The sequence below is a fragment of the Vipera ursinii genome (genome assembly GCF_947247035.1).
Source record: "Vipera ursinii genome assembly, chromosome: 3".
Classification (NCBI taxonomy): domain Eukaryota; kingdom Metazoa; phylum Chordata; class Lepidosauria; order Squamata; family Viperidae; genus Vipera; species Vipera ursinii.
The window spans coordinates 74345680-74363623 of record NC_139516.1 but is presented as its reverse complement, the minus strand read 5'-3'; the positions used below and the strand labels follow the sequence as shown (position 1 = coordinate 74363623).

Genomic DNA, 17944 nt, shown 5'->3' with positions numbered 1-17944 from the left:
TAAGTGTGACTGCAGGAGTCCTCAATCAAACATGAATAAAACGGTTAATGATTTAAATAGCTATTCTCAAAAGCATGAGCGGTCAGATGATCATTGCCTGAATTTTGCTAGCTGAAATTAATTTATCACGCGTATAGATTTAAAAACTTACAGTCACAATCAGATCCTTTTCCTGGAAATATTTGACCAGCGGAACAGCATTCTGCTTGAAATTAGTGAGGCGTCTCTGTGTAGCTTTCAGATTATCGTCTGGCCTCCCCTGCTGTTCAGCACGTTTCATTAGGCGTTCTTGTAGCCGTTGATTTGAGCAGGACAAGAACACAACCAAATCTGGGGTACAGATCTGCAAAGAAAATCATCCAAATGATGAAAAGATCAACACAGAGAAATGTATTCAGGTTACTGTCAATTATCCACCTGTCAACCACTGTCACTTGGTTGAGTTGAGCAGCTATAGAAATTGAATGAATGGATGGATGGATGGATGAATGTTGCTGTAAACCACCAACTTTTGCCATTTTTCAAGAGCTTTAGCAATCACTGAACCCTTGCATATTTTTGTTTGAAGGGAAATATGATCTCCATTAGCATCCCAAGGGAAGTTCTTTCCTTCTGGAATTTGAATTACACTGAGTCTGTGTAGACTACACTTTAGATATGTATGGAGATTCTCAGTCATCCAGGTCACAGTTGTCTCAAAGATGCTTTTTCATGAGGCAACTGGACTTTCTTGTTTTTCTTTGAAGATGTTTCGCTTCTCATCCAAGAAGCTTCTTCAACTCTGACTAGATGGTGAGGAGTAGAAGGATTTATATTGCTTGTAGACAGCTAGTCATTTGCATTCTTTTAGAGAGTCACAACATTCCAAAGGGTGTTCATCCCAAATTGCATAGCTAAATGTCTCGGAGATTCTCAGTCATCCAAGTATGGTTGTCCCAAAGGTGCTTTTTTTTGGAGGCAACAGGACTTTCTTGTTTTTCTCTGATGGCCCCAAATGGCCCTATCGACTCTCTAACGTCTTCAAATAAAAACAAGAAAGTCCAGTTACCTCATGAAAAAGCATCTTTGGGACAACTACACTGTAGACTTCACTGTATCCAACACTGTGTAGACTAAGAAGAAAGAAGATTCTCTTTTTTCCCTTCTTGCACCTCAATGCCCAACATGATGAGAAAGACCAATTTGTCACTCCTTTTTTTTTGTCTGAAAGATACGTAATCCCAGCTGGTAAGGAAGTTGCAGGAAATGATAGCAGCTGGCAACTAAAAGTGCATGTATGGGCATGGTATGAAAACTCTAGAAGAAGAAAAGATAGTGCCACCCCACATGATTTTAGCACACCCATTCCTGCTGTTCAGGTCAAAGGCACCTTTCACAAACCATACTGTGCATGTTCTCGGTAATAAGGGCTCTTTATAATAACACAGCAGAAATAAATAATACTAATTGAACCTTGAGCGTCTTTTACCAAAGCGATTGCTGGGTTCAAATCTTAATGCTGATATTTATGTTTCCCTACGCATGATGGGGATAATTATGTTCTTTGAAAATAATTGAACGGAATGAAACTGCTGCAAATAATTGGCCTGATGATTAGAGTCCATATGAAATAACAGGATAACCTAAGCAGCCATACAATTAAAAGATACTGAGGGAATTTATTTTAAGTTGTTTACCGGGGAAGACAAATATTTAGGACAGTTTGTCATTTCCTAAGGAGTGTACTGTCAATGCCATTTCCATTTGGAAAGGAAATGTTTAAAACTGGGGTCGTTTGTCTATTAAATCTTGGCAAAATTAGCTAATGTTATAAAAAAGAATGCATTCAGAAATGATGTGTGTAATTATCTAAAAAGAACATTGTACCCCATGTACATTTTCTTCTTATTCAACCTATCCTGCTGTCTGCAGCTTATATATCACATTCCTACCATAAATCTTGGAAGTTTAGTAAATATATTTTTAAATATGCAGCTAATTAACTAAGTTGTACTATTACAATCATTATGTAAGCAAATATGACATCATCTCTTCACAGTAGTGCTTGCACACTTGGGTAGGATCTGCAAGTTTATCAAAATGAAAAAAATATTAAAAAATAGGATTTTTGATAGCGATAGAAACCCTCAAAATTGGAAATGCTTGAAGCCCATAAAGGCTGAGTGATTTTAGGAAGAAAATAAAATGGGTGAAAGAGAATAATGAAGATATATAAATTAACTGAATGAATATTAAAATACTAAACAAGAGCTTTAGGCTGTGAAATACTATGTTGTAAGGCCAACTAGCATGTATTATTAATATTAATATTTCCTTATCAATTAGGAAACTGGTTCTATGCTGACATACAACATCTTGGGATAGCATCCCCCTTCCAAAAACATTAATTATAGGAGGTATAAAATAACATCTGGAATAACAGGAAAAGTTGGTCCTGTGGTAAAAAATCAAGCAGAGATAAACTACTAACAGCACTGCCAACAAATGTCAATATTTGTAGCAAATACTTTCTTCTAATAACCTAAAACATAAATGTATTCATGGCCATCACAAGGAAGTATTGCAGGCCCAATTAGCAAAAGAAAGCTCAGGACCATACTGGTTGGAAAATGCAGAAGAGGCCTTCATCCTGCCAGTGGGTAGACAATGGCTAGAATAATGATTCATTTACAGCGAAGTACCTCATAAAAGAAGCACGTAACAATTTCAAATTTAGCATATACACTAAACACAAAACAGAAGCTAAAAAGTAACTCAAATATTGCAAAGCAAATTTTTGTCTTTAATAGATTTATAGAACATGTACAAAAAAAAAAATCCTATACCCCATCTCCCTCTTGGGAGAAAGGTTCCCCAAAAGTGTCTTTGAAGTTTCCCTCAACTGAAGGACAGTTGAGGAATTAATTATTAAGTTTCATTATAAAAGAGAGAAAAGTTCAAAGACAAAAAAGAAAAAGTGTTGATTTCCAACTGTTTTCAGTGCTGTAAAATATAAAAGAAATATAACCTCAAACTTTTGCTTTACATGAACTTCTTAAAGCAGTTTTTATGAAAAATCCAAGTTGTTCAAAAGACGATTCTTGGAGAAAGTGAAGAAGGAAGAATCAGAGGATTTATTTTTGTGTAAGAGAAGCATAGGGGTGAAAACAGAGGCTAAGTTGAAACAAGGAACAAAGAAAAATAAAGATGAAGGCCGCAGACATAATGTGATATGAACTTCCCTCATAACTGTTACACAACTATTCTTAGACTGCTGGCTCAGCCTCTATTACCTTTTAATCTGAAACAATCAAAACCCTCTCCATCTTCTAATTCTTGGAAAAGGAAATAAAATGTGCCTACTTGAGATGTATATCAGTAATTATGTAATTTGTTATGTAATTTGTTATAGTGCATCCCTCCTTCTCATTATAATAGAGATAAAGATGGATGACTAGGTTACAGTGAAAAGAGGAAAACATTTGGACTTAATGAATCTGTCCACAGTATATATAAAGCTGAAATATGATTCCTGCTAGAATTACAGACAAATCCAAAAGCAATGTACAGAGGCCAAGAATATGCATAAATACCTCAGAAAATGTGTGATATCTGGTTTACATATCTTGCTAAACCCTATACAAAGAAATGATTTTACAAGTTGTTTTGATACATTAATCCAGGTAGGGTATTTATTAGATATAAAATGAGCCTTATGTTTCATTTCCTTCCCACAATATAACTGCAGTGATCATATTTTCTTGGAAAAAATAAAGGACAAACTTGAAAAAGGGGCATCTTTGAAAGAGGTTCATAAGGATAAAAAATTATTTTTATAACGCAAGAAAACCTTTAGAAAAAAAATCTTAAAAATATCTAAAATCAAGTAGTATATGTAAATTTATTTTAAAAAGAAAATTCAAATGTCATATTTTTCACAATTACGGTAAATGTTTCAATTTGCATGGTAAAAGTTAAATGAGCAAAATAAAGGACAGAAGTGAGATTCTGAAAAATAAATAAATCTAAGGGACAGCTTTCTAAAATAAAGGACATCAAGTTTTCTAATTATAATAGAACATTTTTGTAATTTCTTAAATCAATTTCTCATTACATGAAGACCAGAAATTGTACTTTTAAATCAGAGGAGGTAAGAGACCAAGTTATCACATTCTGGTTTATGAAGAGAAATGGAACTACAGGTTCCCACTGTGTGATCAGTTATAGGAAACTATAATTATTAAACTACAATGAAATATTGAACTGTAAAATAAAGTTATCATAAAAATGTTACAATAGGCAAATGTTTCCTCTTCAGTGTGGCAAGGACCAAGGACCAAATGTGTTCGATAACTTTATCATGCAAATGTCACATCTTACATATTTTAGTCAGATGTTGGGAAACAAGTATGTAATGGTGGCATTTCTATGCTGATGTGTCATTGGATGTCGTGCCAGGTTGCTGTCGATACCACTGTCTTCAGGCGGTTAAATTATTATCTTATTAGTACAGAAAAGCTTGCACATAACACATATGGGACAAAATGAATAGTACAACCCTTAGTAATCTTTGCAGTCCTATCAGCTCAAGGCCCTTATATGGAACAATATAAAAATAAACTTAGGCTCCCTTGAATTGAACTCAACTCCTAATAACTTTATGGACACTTCCATGCAGGTTTTCAAATAACAACATGGAAGTAGTAAAATGCTTGAAAATTAAAACTAGGAATGATGAAGAAATTTAGCCTAACTTAGCATCAACTCCTACTTCTTTTTTACCACTCCTCCAATGATTAGTGAAAACAGAGGTCCAATATATCAGTAACTGCATGCCAAGTCTTCTGTTTTTGACGAACAAGCTGAATGTGTGCTCTGAGAGAAACAAATATTCAGAAAATCAGTCTTTAAGTGTCCAATCTATAATTTCCAATGTGTCACAATATCAGGTTGCTTTTCAAGGTACCAAGCATTATTAATGGAAAATCTGTTTGAGAAGAAAGTGGGGATAATTAAATTGTAGGCAAGCTCCCTAAATCTATATTTAAAGACGTTAACAAGAGTAAATATTCATGCATACACTTCTACTTTTTATTCTTGCTTTCTAACTACAGTATATTACCTGACAACTTAGAGAAACAGTTGGCAGATAGAAAAAAAAGCAGACATAATCATAATAATGTATTATGCTGTCATAATGCATACATTCAGTTGTTCTTGCTGTTGTTCAATGTAACTACAGATATCTTTAGTAATTTTATTCCTTTTGCTAATAAAATCATTATGAAGAGCTGCAAAATGCATGTGTGACAATCCTAAACATGTAAAAAAAAACCTCAGATAGCATTATCATCACCAGATGCCTTTTGAATTATCAAAAAAGCCCCTGGAAAGGAAAAATATATTTGATAGGACAAATTCTGCTGCTGCTTGACAGGATCTTATTTTTCACAGGATGAAAAATGTCCTAGCATGCACTACAAAACCAGTTACATAGATTTTGGACTCCACAACTGCAAACGTCCTAGGAGAAATTCTGCTGCTGCTTGACAGGATCTTATTTTTCACAGGATGAAAAATGTCCTAGCATGCACTACAAAACCAGTTACATAGATTTTGGATTCCACAACTGCAAACGTCCATGATATTTTGCTGAATGTTTAAACAGGGGTCTTGTCTAAAATACTTCTTTAAAAAATGTACAATGTGTTCACTTGCTCCCAATGGCTCTTCCAACTGAACAAAAAAACCCTGATCCTTCAGCAGATTTAGTAAGTGTTCCTTTTATAGGTACCTATTTTTAAAAATTAAAAGCTGATATTGCCATTATCAGATGGGACCATCACATTTCCATAACAACAAAAAACACTCAAGACAAAACTTTGTTTTCACATGCTGTCCTATAGGTATTGCCTCAGTTAACAATTCTTCCTTCAGCAATGTAAATCCTTTAAGATCCTATTACGAGCTGGCTATTATGAGAAAAAGAACACAAATCAAGTCACATCTGAAAATCCATTAGTTCTAGCATTTTGTGCTTCTCTTATACAGTATTCCTCACGTGCTTGAGTTATTGTCTGGTTTCTGAAGGAGGTAGCTTAAGTACATTGAGCACAAATTAATATTTACTACATGACAGGATTTTTTTTTAAAAAAACAAACCACTTAGCATCTTGTTTTTAAGCAAGTTTCTTATGCTCGAAGTTATCTATCTATCTATCTATCTATCTATCTATCTATCTATCTATCTATCTTTCTATCTATCATTTATTTCCCTTTATTTATTTATTTTATTTTATTTTATTTCTCTTTTGAGCCAATCTGGATTCTGAGTGATTGCCTGGATAATTTTCCCTGCAGTATTGTTGGCAACATTTTCAGAAAACGTTTGCCAAAGGCAAGACTAGAACATAAAGCAGGGGCCTTTAACATCTACCTTAAATCAGCTCTTTAGCACTTTCTTTAGGAAGCTCAAAGTATAAAGAGTTAAATCACTTCAATAAGCAACTGAAACTATACAGCTTTCTAAGCTTTGCAATATTATATACAGTGGCTAAATTAGTACATAATTAAACTGTAGCTTGGTGTTTTGAAGCTGTACTTCTGTGTCCTTATTTTCCTCCAACAGTTTAATTTCCACTGTTTACTAATACAACTTAGCATGAGATTTGAACCAGGATAAAGCATGCTTAATCTTAGTGTGGTTTATCAAAATAAGACTTTCAAACTATGATTTATGAGACTGCATTATTTAGTAAACTAGTTAATATAAGCCACAATTAAGAGTGCAGATATTACCATAATCTGAGATTAATCAAAAATAAGTGGAAGCTTATAAATTCCTTACAGATCCTCTAGGAAATGAAAAATGGTTGGCAAATCCAAAACTGATATAGTTAATGATCATAACTCAGCATTAAACTATTAGCAGTAAAAATTGTGCAGGATTTTGACAGTTAAAATATTACTATAATTAATTACTTCTAGAACTGACATTTCACACTCCTACTAGTTGCCAAGTTGGATAAGAAACTATAGGCATAGTTCCATTGCCTTTAGGACGTTCCTACTCAGAAATGACAAATTAAAATAATATTGGTTATACTCATCTGCAAAGGTAATATGAATTCAACCTAAAATAAGTACTGTGGGATTCACATTTTATGTATAGTTCACCTGATTTATCATTTGATTCTGCACTTAAAAACTGGGAACTGAACAGACAGCTGTTCCCTAGCTATACTAATGCCAATTTTCATCATGATGACTCCAATGCAATGCACACACAAGTAGAGAGGTAGAGTTTGTATCACAGTATCTTAACACACGTCTTCTCTTGCTTGCCTTTCTCCAATGATAAGCTGAATTTGTGAACCTGTTACACTGAAAGTACTGCTGGAGATGAAATCAAAGTTCTCAGTCATTTCTGCATGCAAGCCAACTGCAATGCAGGCATCAAGTGATCACATCATACTATAAATCAACCCAGTCACTGAATAACCAGTGATCTCTTTCATGCTGGGTATTCTGACAAAGATGGGCCATCAAGTCTTCCCAATTCAATGTGATCACATCATACTATAAATCAACCCAGTCACTGAATGACCAGTGATCTCTTTCATGCTGGGTATTCTGACAAAGATGGGCCATCAAGTCTTCCCAATTCAATGTGATCACATCATACTATAAATCAACCCAGTCACTGAATGACCAGTGATCTCTTTCATGCTGGGTATTCTGACAAAGATGGGCCATCAAGTCTTCCCAATTCAATAATATTAGCAACAAGAAACAAAAAGTTGCACCTTCAACCTCTCAATAAAGGTGAACGGAGAAATGTTATTGCAAGAAGTCCATGGACTCGGATTCAAGTAGATTCAGAGTAAATATACCAAGACTTACTTTGTTCACTTGAATAAGTTTAAATAAAACTAAGTCACCAATTCATGTGTCCAGAGATGTGAAATTATTTATAGATAATTTAAACCAGTATGTTTCTCTTCAAAGACCTGAAGATTGCAGTCTTGCTCTGGCTAGTGCAGGGGTAGATAGCCTTGGCTCTTTTATGGCTGGCTCAGGAATTCTGGGAGTTGAAGTCCACAAGTCATAAAAGAACCAAGGCTGCCTATCCCTGGGCTAGTGATTTTGTCCATATTTTGTTACACTGTACATTATAGGAGGTGTTGACTAGAAAACTTGATTTACCTTGCCAAAAAGGGTCTCGACTCTTAGAGCAATATAATTGCCATAGATATCTGCAAATAAATCCCGATTAATTATGATAAACAAACTCATTAGCCTAGTTTACAAAAGATGAAAATTGCCCTGGAATGAAAATGATACTCAAAAATTAAAGAATATATGAAAATTGTTCAGACATTTTCTATCTGAAGGAGAGTATTAAACACACTAGTCTTGCAGATGTTTCATGGTCCTTCAGCCTGAATTACAAGTTAATATAAAGCTAGACCTCTCTGTCAGCATTTATGTGCCTAGAATGTAAAGAGCTTAGAATGTTAAGTGTCTGGAATGTAAACAGCTTTCAAATATTTGTCAATGCTCTGAAGCTGTGATGTGGAAAAAAAGGTGTTTCTTTATCTAAAAGCTTTCTTTGAAACAATTCTGGGTTTTTTTCAGAAGTCCTCATCAGAACTTTCTCAAGGATAGATTTAATTAATCATCTGGCTAAGGTAGATGTTACAATAGCAATATGGAACCCAGTAATCTCTCATTTTATTCAAGAAGCTGCTTTACTGAGCATGGTGTTGTTATGGTAGACCAACATTCTAAGAGGTCATCACTATATACATCAAATCATCCTAAAACTAAATCTAGCAGAAAGACCAAAGATGTACTTGCAAATTCAGCAAAACAGCCAAGAAACCAAAGTAGACAACTTTCCAAATGTGCTCATTTTAGGCCAATATCATTGATTGGAAGAGATCAAGTATAAGATCTTATTGGATGAAGATGTTGCAGATTTCACAACAATGTAATACAATCAGAATACAGAACTGGAAGAGACCAAAGAGGTCTTCTAGTCCAACCTCCTGCCCAAGCAGGAGATCTATACCATTCCAAACAAATGGCTGTCCAATTTCTTCTTAAAAACCACCAGTGATGGAGCATTCACAACTTCTAAAAGCAAGCTGTTCCACTGTTTAATTGTTCTCACTACCAGGAAATTTCTCCTTAGCTTTATATTGGATCTCTCCTTGATAAATTCCCATCAATTTCTTGTCCTGTCCTCACGTGCTTTGGAGAATAGGTTATCCCCTTCTTCTCTGTGACATCTCCCTAAATTTTGAACACTGCTATCATGTCACCCCTAGTTCTTCTCTTTGTTACTGTGTATTAAACATACCTAGTTCCTGCAACTGGTCATCATATGTCTTAGCTTCCAGCACCCCAATAATTTTTGTTGCTTTTCTCTATATCTTTTCTAGAGTCTCAAAATCTTTTTTGTATCGCAGTGGCCAAAATTGGATGCAATTATTATAAGCTTGGGCTACAATAGGAATTTGGAACCCCAGAGGAGAGGGCTATAGAAAGAATAGTGCAGCTAAGCACTATTTGCCATCCTGTCCTGTGACTTCCTAGAGTCTAGGAAGGAGGACCTAGACAGACAGCTCTAGCTCAAGGTGATAAGCTTGGTCTGAAAAAACAGGAAATAGAAGATTAAAGTTTTCACACCGAAAAAGTTTCTACCATATGGGGAAAAGGAAAAGGAAATGAGCTGAACTGGTGGCAGAAAAACTGGACTGAGAGTTTTAAAAGAAAATAGTCCAGAGTTAACTTGTGGTAAGGTAGATGGCCAATAAATGTTATGAATGAATGAATGAATGAATGAATGAATGAATGAATGAATGAAGACTAGCAAGAGATCTCAGTCAGAACAGCCAGAGGACAGCCATCTGTCTGAAATGGTATAGAGTTTCCTGCCTGAGCAGGGGGTTGGACTAGATGACCTCGAAGGTCCCTTCCAACTTTACTATTATGATTATGATTAGGTCAAGAATGCAAATGAGTGATCTCATATCACCTGTCATTTTGTCCAATTTGCTATAAATCCCACGTAAAAAGATCCTTTTTTTTGTCCATTCCAATGACTGAATTGTAAAAACATCAAAAATAGTTTTGCTAACCAATTCTGCATGGAGAAAAAGATGCCAAAGTAATAAGATGTCCACCATAGCTGAAATGGATTCTAATCTATGCTTCATTGAACTTGGAATTATTTTTTCCAATACCATTACTGCTCTACATAACTTCTGGGCTTATTCACTGAATTCAGCCCTTGAGAAGCTCAGAGCTATTTAATAGGCAAGAAAGGAGCTCTGGAACTGTCCCAACATGTCCATATTCCAAAGTTGACCCTGCTTACATAGAACCATCAACCACTCAACTTCTGGAGTGTCAGGTTTAGTTCTATTTCTGTAATAGTAAAAACTCATTAATGGATCACTTGGAAAGAAGGGAGTTTTGTTAAAGCTAAATGTCTGCTAAACCTCAAAATAGATAATTGACATATTTACTTCATTAGCATAATGACATGACTGATGTTTTTCTATTATTTGCACCATTTCATGTAATTGACTGAACGAACTTTAAGTAACATTTGCATGCATTTATATCATGCAAATTATGTAACTGTGTGCAAATAATGTAAAAATGTCAATACATCATTACACAAATCCAGCAAATGTATGGACAAACTTCAGAAACAATGGAACTTTCCATCATTCGGGTGTAGGGGGAGTCCAAATACAAATTTGATCCGTTGCAGTTGAAGGTCTGTTAGAGGAAGGCTTCACGCAGGGACATTATCTAAAAGATTGGTTGCTGCTTGTGCAATGATTTTTTCTAAGTTACAATTTAATTAATCTGTATTATTTTTACCCCCAGAGGAATGGAGGAAGTGAATAATTATACACACCGGTGAATACTAGAAAAAATATTAAGATTTTATGAGCTAAATCCTTGGTAAAAGACAGGGACCGAGACAAACTTGACTGTTTGAGAATTCATTGCTTTGAAACGCTGAAGGCTGACATGCCCATATTTATTTATTTATTTATTTATTTATTTATTTATTTATTTGGTATGGCTATGTTGATCTCTGATGCCAATGCAATTATCTTGTTATTTTTATATAACACATTGAGGGGAAAAAAGAGGAAGGACTTCATGATTTGCTCATGATGTAAAAAAGAGCCAATCTAGATAATTAGTGCAAATTATCTGCATCTAGCAGATGAAATCACTTACCGGTAATCACTTACCTAGAAGAAAGACTCGATGAATAAGGAACTTACTTCTCTATAAACCTGCTTAGGCTACAAAGATCCTCTTCCTTCACTGCACTTCCTTGAACAATTAATTTGAATTGAGGAAAGCAATCACAGTTCTTACCAAAAGGCTGATAAATAGTATGGAAGATCACCCACAGTTCTGCAAGAATGGCCTCTGAATAATTTCTGTTTCAATTGTCCTACCTTGATCATCTAAGGAAGGATCCTGTACCATCTGTGCATTCTAGTCTAAGAATTTGAAACTGTTCTCAGATATTTATTGATGAAATGGAAGACCTCCATCCCATAGTCGGAGGCCTGACAAGATATGTGATTCTGAAATCATCAATCATCTTAATGGGGAAAGAAGAATTCATAACCTAAAGTCATTCATCTTTTATCTTCAAGGTTAGAATGTTGTCCTTTTTTAAAAAAAAATTATGAATAAAAATTATGGGTGTGCTTCAGATGCCAATGTCTATGTGGTAGGAACTACAGATTTTTTACGAAAATTGCGAAAGGTTTAATAATGGAAAAAAATGTGCAGAGAAGAGAGCAAAGATGGGAGGAGAAAAAAGTGGAAAACTATCCCTTTAAAGGGATTTTGTTTAAGGAGCTATTCCAAGTATACAGATGGGAAATGGTTACCGTATATACTTGAGTATAAGCCGACTCGAGTATAAGCCGAGACCCCAAATTTCACCCCAAAAAACTGGAAAAAGTTGTTGACTCGAGTATAAGCCGATCCGCCGTTCTGCAAGCCTCTGCCGCCAGCAGAGGCTCGATCCGCCATTTTGCAAGCCTGAATACACAGTCGCCGGGTCTCCGTTCCTCTGTGCCCTGCCTGCCTGCTTCTTTCCACAGCGGAAAGAAGCAGGCAGGCAGGGGGCGGAGGAACGGAGACCCGGCGACGTTTGGGGAGGTTTGGGCGCCTCTCCAAATATCCCCAAACGTCGCCGGGTCTCCGTTCCTCTGTGCCCTGCCTGCCTGCTTCTTTCCACAGCGGAAAGAAGCAGGCAGGCAGGAGGCGGAGGAACGGAGACCCGGCGACGTTTGGGGAGGTTTGGGCGCCTCTCCAAATATCCCCAAACGTCGCCGGGTCTCCGTTCCTCTGTGCCCTGCCTGCCTGCTTCTTTCCACAGCGGAAAGAAGCAGGCAGGCAGGGGGCGGAGGAACGGAGACCCGGCGACGTTTGGGGAGGTTTGGGCGCCTCTCCAAATATCCCCAAATGTCGCCGGGTCTCCGTTCCTCTGTGCCCTGCCTGCCTGCTTCTTTCCACAGCGGAAAGAAGCAGGCAGGCAGGGGGCGGAGGAACGGAGACCCGGCGACGTTTGGGGAGGTTTGGGCGCCTCTCCAAATATCCCCAAACGTCGCCGGGTCTCCGTTCCTCTGTGCCCTGCCTGCCTGCTTCTTTCCACAGCGGAAAGAAGCAGGCAGGCAGGGGGCGGAGGAACGGAGACCCGGCGACGTTTGGGGAGGTTTGGGCGCCTCTCCAAATATCCCCAAACGTCGCCGGGTCTCCGTTCCTCTGTGCCCTGCCTGCCTGCTTCTTTCCACAGCGGAAAGAAGCAGGCAGGCAGGGGGTGGAGGAACGGAGACCCGGCGACGTTTGGGGAGGTTTGGGCGCCTCTCCAAATATCCCCAAACGTCGCCGGGTCTCCGTTCCTCTGCGCCCTGCCTGCCTGCTTCTTTCCGCTGTGGAAAGAAGCAGGCAGGCAGGGCGCAGAGGAACGGAGACCCGGCTTCGTTTGGGGAGGTTTGGGGAGGTGCGCGCGCACCTCCCCAAACCTCCCCAAACTTTGGCAGGTCTCCGGACGGCGGTGGCTTGGGAGAGGTGAGCGCGATCCCGGAAGCTCCAAAGCCTCGGCCGCGCACAAGTCCTTGGTAAGTTTTTTTGTTGACTGGAGTATAAGCCGAAGTGGAATTTTTCAGCCCAAAAAGTGGGCTGAAAAATTCGGCTTATACTCAAGTATATACGGTAATTTATGGCATTCTTCCAAACAAAGTAAGGTTTGTTCCCACGCTGGGGATGGAGACAAATGCATTTGCCTTCAAGCAGAAGATGCAATGGTCAGTCCTCATCCTGATAAGGGAAGGTTATACAAATAGCCAATTACATTGGTGAAGAGATCAGCCACATGTTACTATTCTCTGTAAGGCAGCTAGGAAAAAATAAGGCAGACTCCAACCTAGTGTACCGTAAGAATATATTGATTTTTAGATGGGGAATAGTTCAGTTGCCTGAATCTTTGTGCCCTTATCTTTTTCTTCCCAATAAATTTTACTGAAGAGACTGTTTGAGAATCATGCCTGGAAAATAATTAGCTCTGGTTGAGGCAGATGCAGGAGAATCCAACAGCGAAGGAGTTTGGAAGCTCAAGGGGACCTGGTATTTGATGAAATGCATGCATGCTTGAAAAGGCCCATGCGAAAAAGAATATAAAGCTCTGAAGGAGCAGCCTACTATGAGACATTATCCATGGAGCTGGCCTTTGCCTAATTTAGTCTCACTGTACTTTGCAAGGTCTGATTAGAAGGGGAAATAAATTCCAAACAGATGAATGGCACAGTATGATTTAACTTGAAATAAATTATAATGAAACTCTCATCTTGTAAAATAGCTAAAAGGAAAAGGAAGGTTGGCTTCTAGACAGACACTAAATAAATAGTGGCCTGATTCACACAGATATTGAGGCTATAAACTAGGAGCAAGCAATGTATAACCACAGGCGAGAATTTGAATCTTTCAAATCCTTAGAACTGCCTCATCAAATTTCACTAACAGGATGGTTTTAAGAAGCAACACCACTATTTTCAACCGTTTTGAAAACCAAAGTAACATCTAAATTGTAGTATAAACCCATAATTTAACATGGGAGAGAGGGAGGGATAATATTCCTGCCCACCTCTGCCATAAACCATTACTCACAAAGCATTATAGCTAGCTGTTTTTACATTCCACCAAGTTTAAACCAAAGAAACCAAATGTATGATTAGTAGGATGTAAAACCCTTTTATATCCTTAAATGTTCATAAGAAACCATTTAATATACAAGCCAATTTTGCTACCCAAGCATCTTGCAATCATTCGCAATGTAAATAACTGTCATGAATTAAGGTCATATGTTGAAGGATCTTAATTTCATGTGGCAGAAAATGAACCACTGTAGGTTTTTTTTAATTATAGTGTCTCAGAATCTGGTTTTTGTGCTACATTTTTATTGTACTTAAAAAAGAACCGTAATAAAATAAACTATGATTTCTTTTATTAAAAAAAGATATTAACTAATGTGCCTATTTTAAAAGGTAAAGGTTTCCCCTGACCAGTTGTACCAGACTCTAGGTGGTCTTGCTCATCTCCATTTCCTAGCCGAGGGAGTAAGACACTTCCGTGGTCATGTGGCCAGCATGACTATATGCCAAGACACACCGATTGCTGTTAACTTCCCACCTAAGTGGTATCTATTAATCTACTTGCATTTGCATGCTTTCTAACTACTAGGTGGGCAGGAACTGGGGCGAGAGCAGCTCACCCCGTCACGGGTACTTGGGTCTCAAACTGCTAACCACCTGGTCAATAAGCCCAGCGTCTTAACCACTAGGCCACCATGTCCCCTCTAGGCCACTGCATCCCCTCTAGGGGGTCACCCAAATGCGCATATTACCAAAGGCAGATTCAAACTTGCATTCTGAATTAGCAGCTTGCAATAACCTCCAGGCTGTGGTTTCTTGTGAAAATGACGTGCTGCTGAAACTGTGCTCTAATGAGAACTGAAAATGTGCAATTAAAGAATAACCTTTTCTTGATGCTTTTCCAATTATTGATGTATGAAAAATATGTTTTGTTAACTTGGATATCTTCTTTCTCTTTGGAACAATTTAATTACACAGCCAAGATTGCTGCCATTATTAGCTGCTTTCTGGGCTGCTTCTTGAATCATGGAATCAGATTTCCCAAATGTGTGTCAACAAAATGTTCTCTTATCAGCCTATAATTAGGTGTTTATAAATAACCTGGGTCAATGAAGGAGAATATTTGTAGCTCAGGGCTGAAATGTGGGGTCCTTGTTGCTCTCTGAGCTTGTTTGTTTTCTTGCAGATGTTTCATTACCCTAACTAGGTAACATCATCACTGCCAGTATGGGAATGTTGTTTGCTGTCAGTTTATATTATGGTGTCTTGCCTGTCTGGGTGGGTGGAGGCGGTCTTAGGGATTCTTTGGTTGGGCTGTTAACTAATGGCTCTTTGGCAGTTTCTTGATTGGGGTATTGCTTACTTGATTGTTGGCCTGAAGTTGGAGTTAATCTAACCTGGGTCAATGCTCATTAATTTGAAAGAGGAAACTACTCCAAAACATACCGTAGCATCTGGATACTGCACATAACATAATGAAGCAATTACACCAGTTTGTCATCAGCAAAGTCAGGTTAAAGGTTTTGCTTCCAATACACAGAATGTGAATCAACTGATAGATTGCCATATCTTCATGATTACCATAGACTTTCTTAGGTATTTATGTAGAACAGGGGTGTCAAACTGTCGGCCCACAGGCCGGTTTCATCATGCAGAGGCTGCGCCCACCCCAGCTCTGGCAATGCAAAAAAAGTCGCGATACGTCGCAACACGTCACGTGACATGGCGAGTTTGGCACCCATGGTGTAGATGATAAAATGTGGTTTATGATGTCACAGTGCAAATGCTGTGATTTACACACCTGAGCCTAACATTGGCTTAGAGGTTGCCAATCATGGCATGGGCCATGAAATCACGATGCAAATGCCACAATTTATTTTAGCACTGTGTGTATTAGCAGATATGTCTGGTGGTGTAGTGGTGAAGTGCAGTATTGCAGGCAATGACGGGCAATAAAAACTGTTTTATTTAACAACAAAAACCGTGGCCCCAAATGTGGTTGTAAGCTGAGGACTACCAAGTTTCATCATTTGATTCCTTGTAGCTTATTTCTTTGTAGCAGTGCCTGCATGCTCTCAGTCCTCAACTTCTTCAGGCATTTTTTTATTATATTATCACAAAGGAAGACAACTTCCCACCTACCCCGAAAAACAGAACATGAATACAAAACAGAAATCCATTGCAATACATTGGCATTTGCCCACCTTATCAATGAGGAGTTGCTGACTCCAGCAGAAACCAGCCCGCCAAATCCCTCAGCTAGAAATGTGAGTTGGTGAATTAACTGAAGTAATAATCACTAAAGTGAACATGCTTGTAAAATAAACTGCACCGATAAAATTCATTTATCAGCCATTTATCCACAGCACTGTTCCTTTTTCACATGCCCGTGAACCTCCTTGCCACTTTTCTACTTTAATCTTCCATCAGAAATAGCAAAATGCAAGGCATTGCAACAGGGAAAAGAATATTTTTATGGGGGGGGGGAGATTAGGATCGTAGGAACGGAACACCTGCCTTGAGAAAAAAGAGATGAAAAAAAATGTCACCATTGCTTTTGTCATTCCAAACCCAATTTTGTTTCCTTTCCAATGTCTCTTCTCTTTAAATAGGCCCTACAACAATTCTGCAATTTTTTTAAACATGATTATGGGATGGGGTGGGGAGAATAATCTCTTTGTTTAAGTAAATATATTATATTTCTTAAACACTATCTTATGAACCCTACCTCCCTATGTGAATACTGGATGAATTACTTTACTTGGATTGGCTTTCCTGCTTTTGTTCATATTCCTTTTTTAAAAAAAGGGATTTTTATTAAATTTCAGAAAACAAAAAAGGCAAGATACAAAATATCGTAACAAATATGAAAAGGTGGGGGTGAGGAACAGTAGGGAAATTTTTTAAAGTGACATTAAAAATCAAACATCAAAAAGGTCATTAAAGAAAGTTTACCTCCAACCATATTGAATATGAATAGTTATATAATAAAATATGCTCTTGTTTTAGTGCTATTCCTATTTTTCTATTGTTTTACTACTTGAGATGCAAATTTGCAAAACAGCACAGAAATACATTAAATACATTTATTCCATTATGAAAAACAGTATATAGTCTAAATAACTGCAGCCAAAAGAATAAACAGCTTACTTGGTCCTCAAAGGAAAGAGCTTGGGCAACGTCTCGTGGAAATCCATCAATAATGATACCTTCCTCATCAGGAATTTGCATTAATCTTTGCTTTATCTCAGTAATTGTGGTTTCCTTGAACAGGTAAACACAAAAAGATATAAAGATGTAGATATATATTTCTGTTTCAAGAGTACATTCTCAAACGTTGCTGAGGGGAAAAAACACATACACATATGATTGTGAAGGCTTGTTGTCGTTTTTTACCTGTGGGGCTAATTCCCCAGTTGTAATTATCTTAGCAATCAGACTCCACTTTCGATTGCTGCTTGTGCTATGGATCTTCTTCCTTAACAATTCACCCACCGAGATATACTCAAATCCATAGCGTTCTGCTATTTTTAAGCTCTGGGTTCCTTTACCACTGCCAGGTCCACCTATAAGGAAAAACAAAGGGTTTACTAGGTTTTCTCAGATTCATTGCCTGACTGTCCTCCTCATACCATCCTAGATGAGCCTCAAAGTCAAGCTTATTGCAATCTTTCAATCGTTAAATAACTTGAGTTAGAATCTCCGACAGTCTTTCCCAAACCAAGTGCCTTCAATATACACTAGAAGTCAACACAACAGAG

At 37.7% G+C, this 17944-nt stretch overlaps 1 protein-coding gene across 1 annotated transcript in view; it reads right to left on the bottom strand.

Moving 5' to 3' along the window:
• AK5 (adenylate kinase 5) overlaps window positions 1-17944 on the bottom strand; it is a gene marked incomplete at both ends in the record, with an annotated part of 140203 nt that overhangs the window by 104657 nt on the left and 17602 nt on the right. The window contains 3 exon segments of the mRNA XM_083359919.1: window positions 152-343; window positions 17334-17447; window positions 17580-17749. Coding sequence (XP_083216045.1) covers window positions 152-343; window positions 17334-17447; window positions 17580-17749 — 476 coding nt within the window.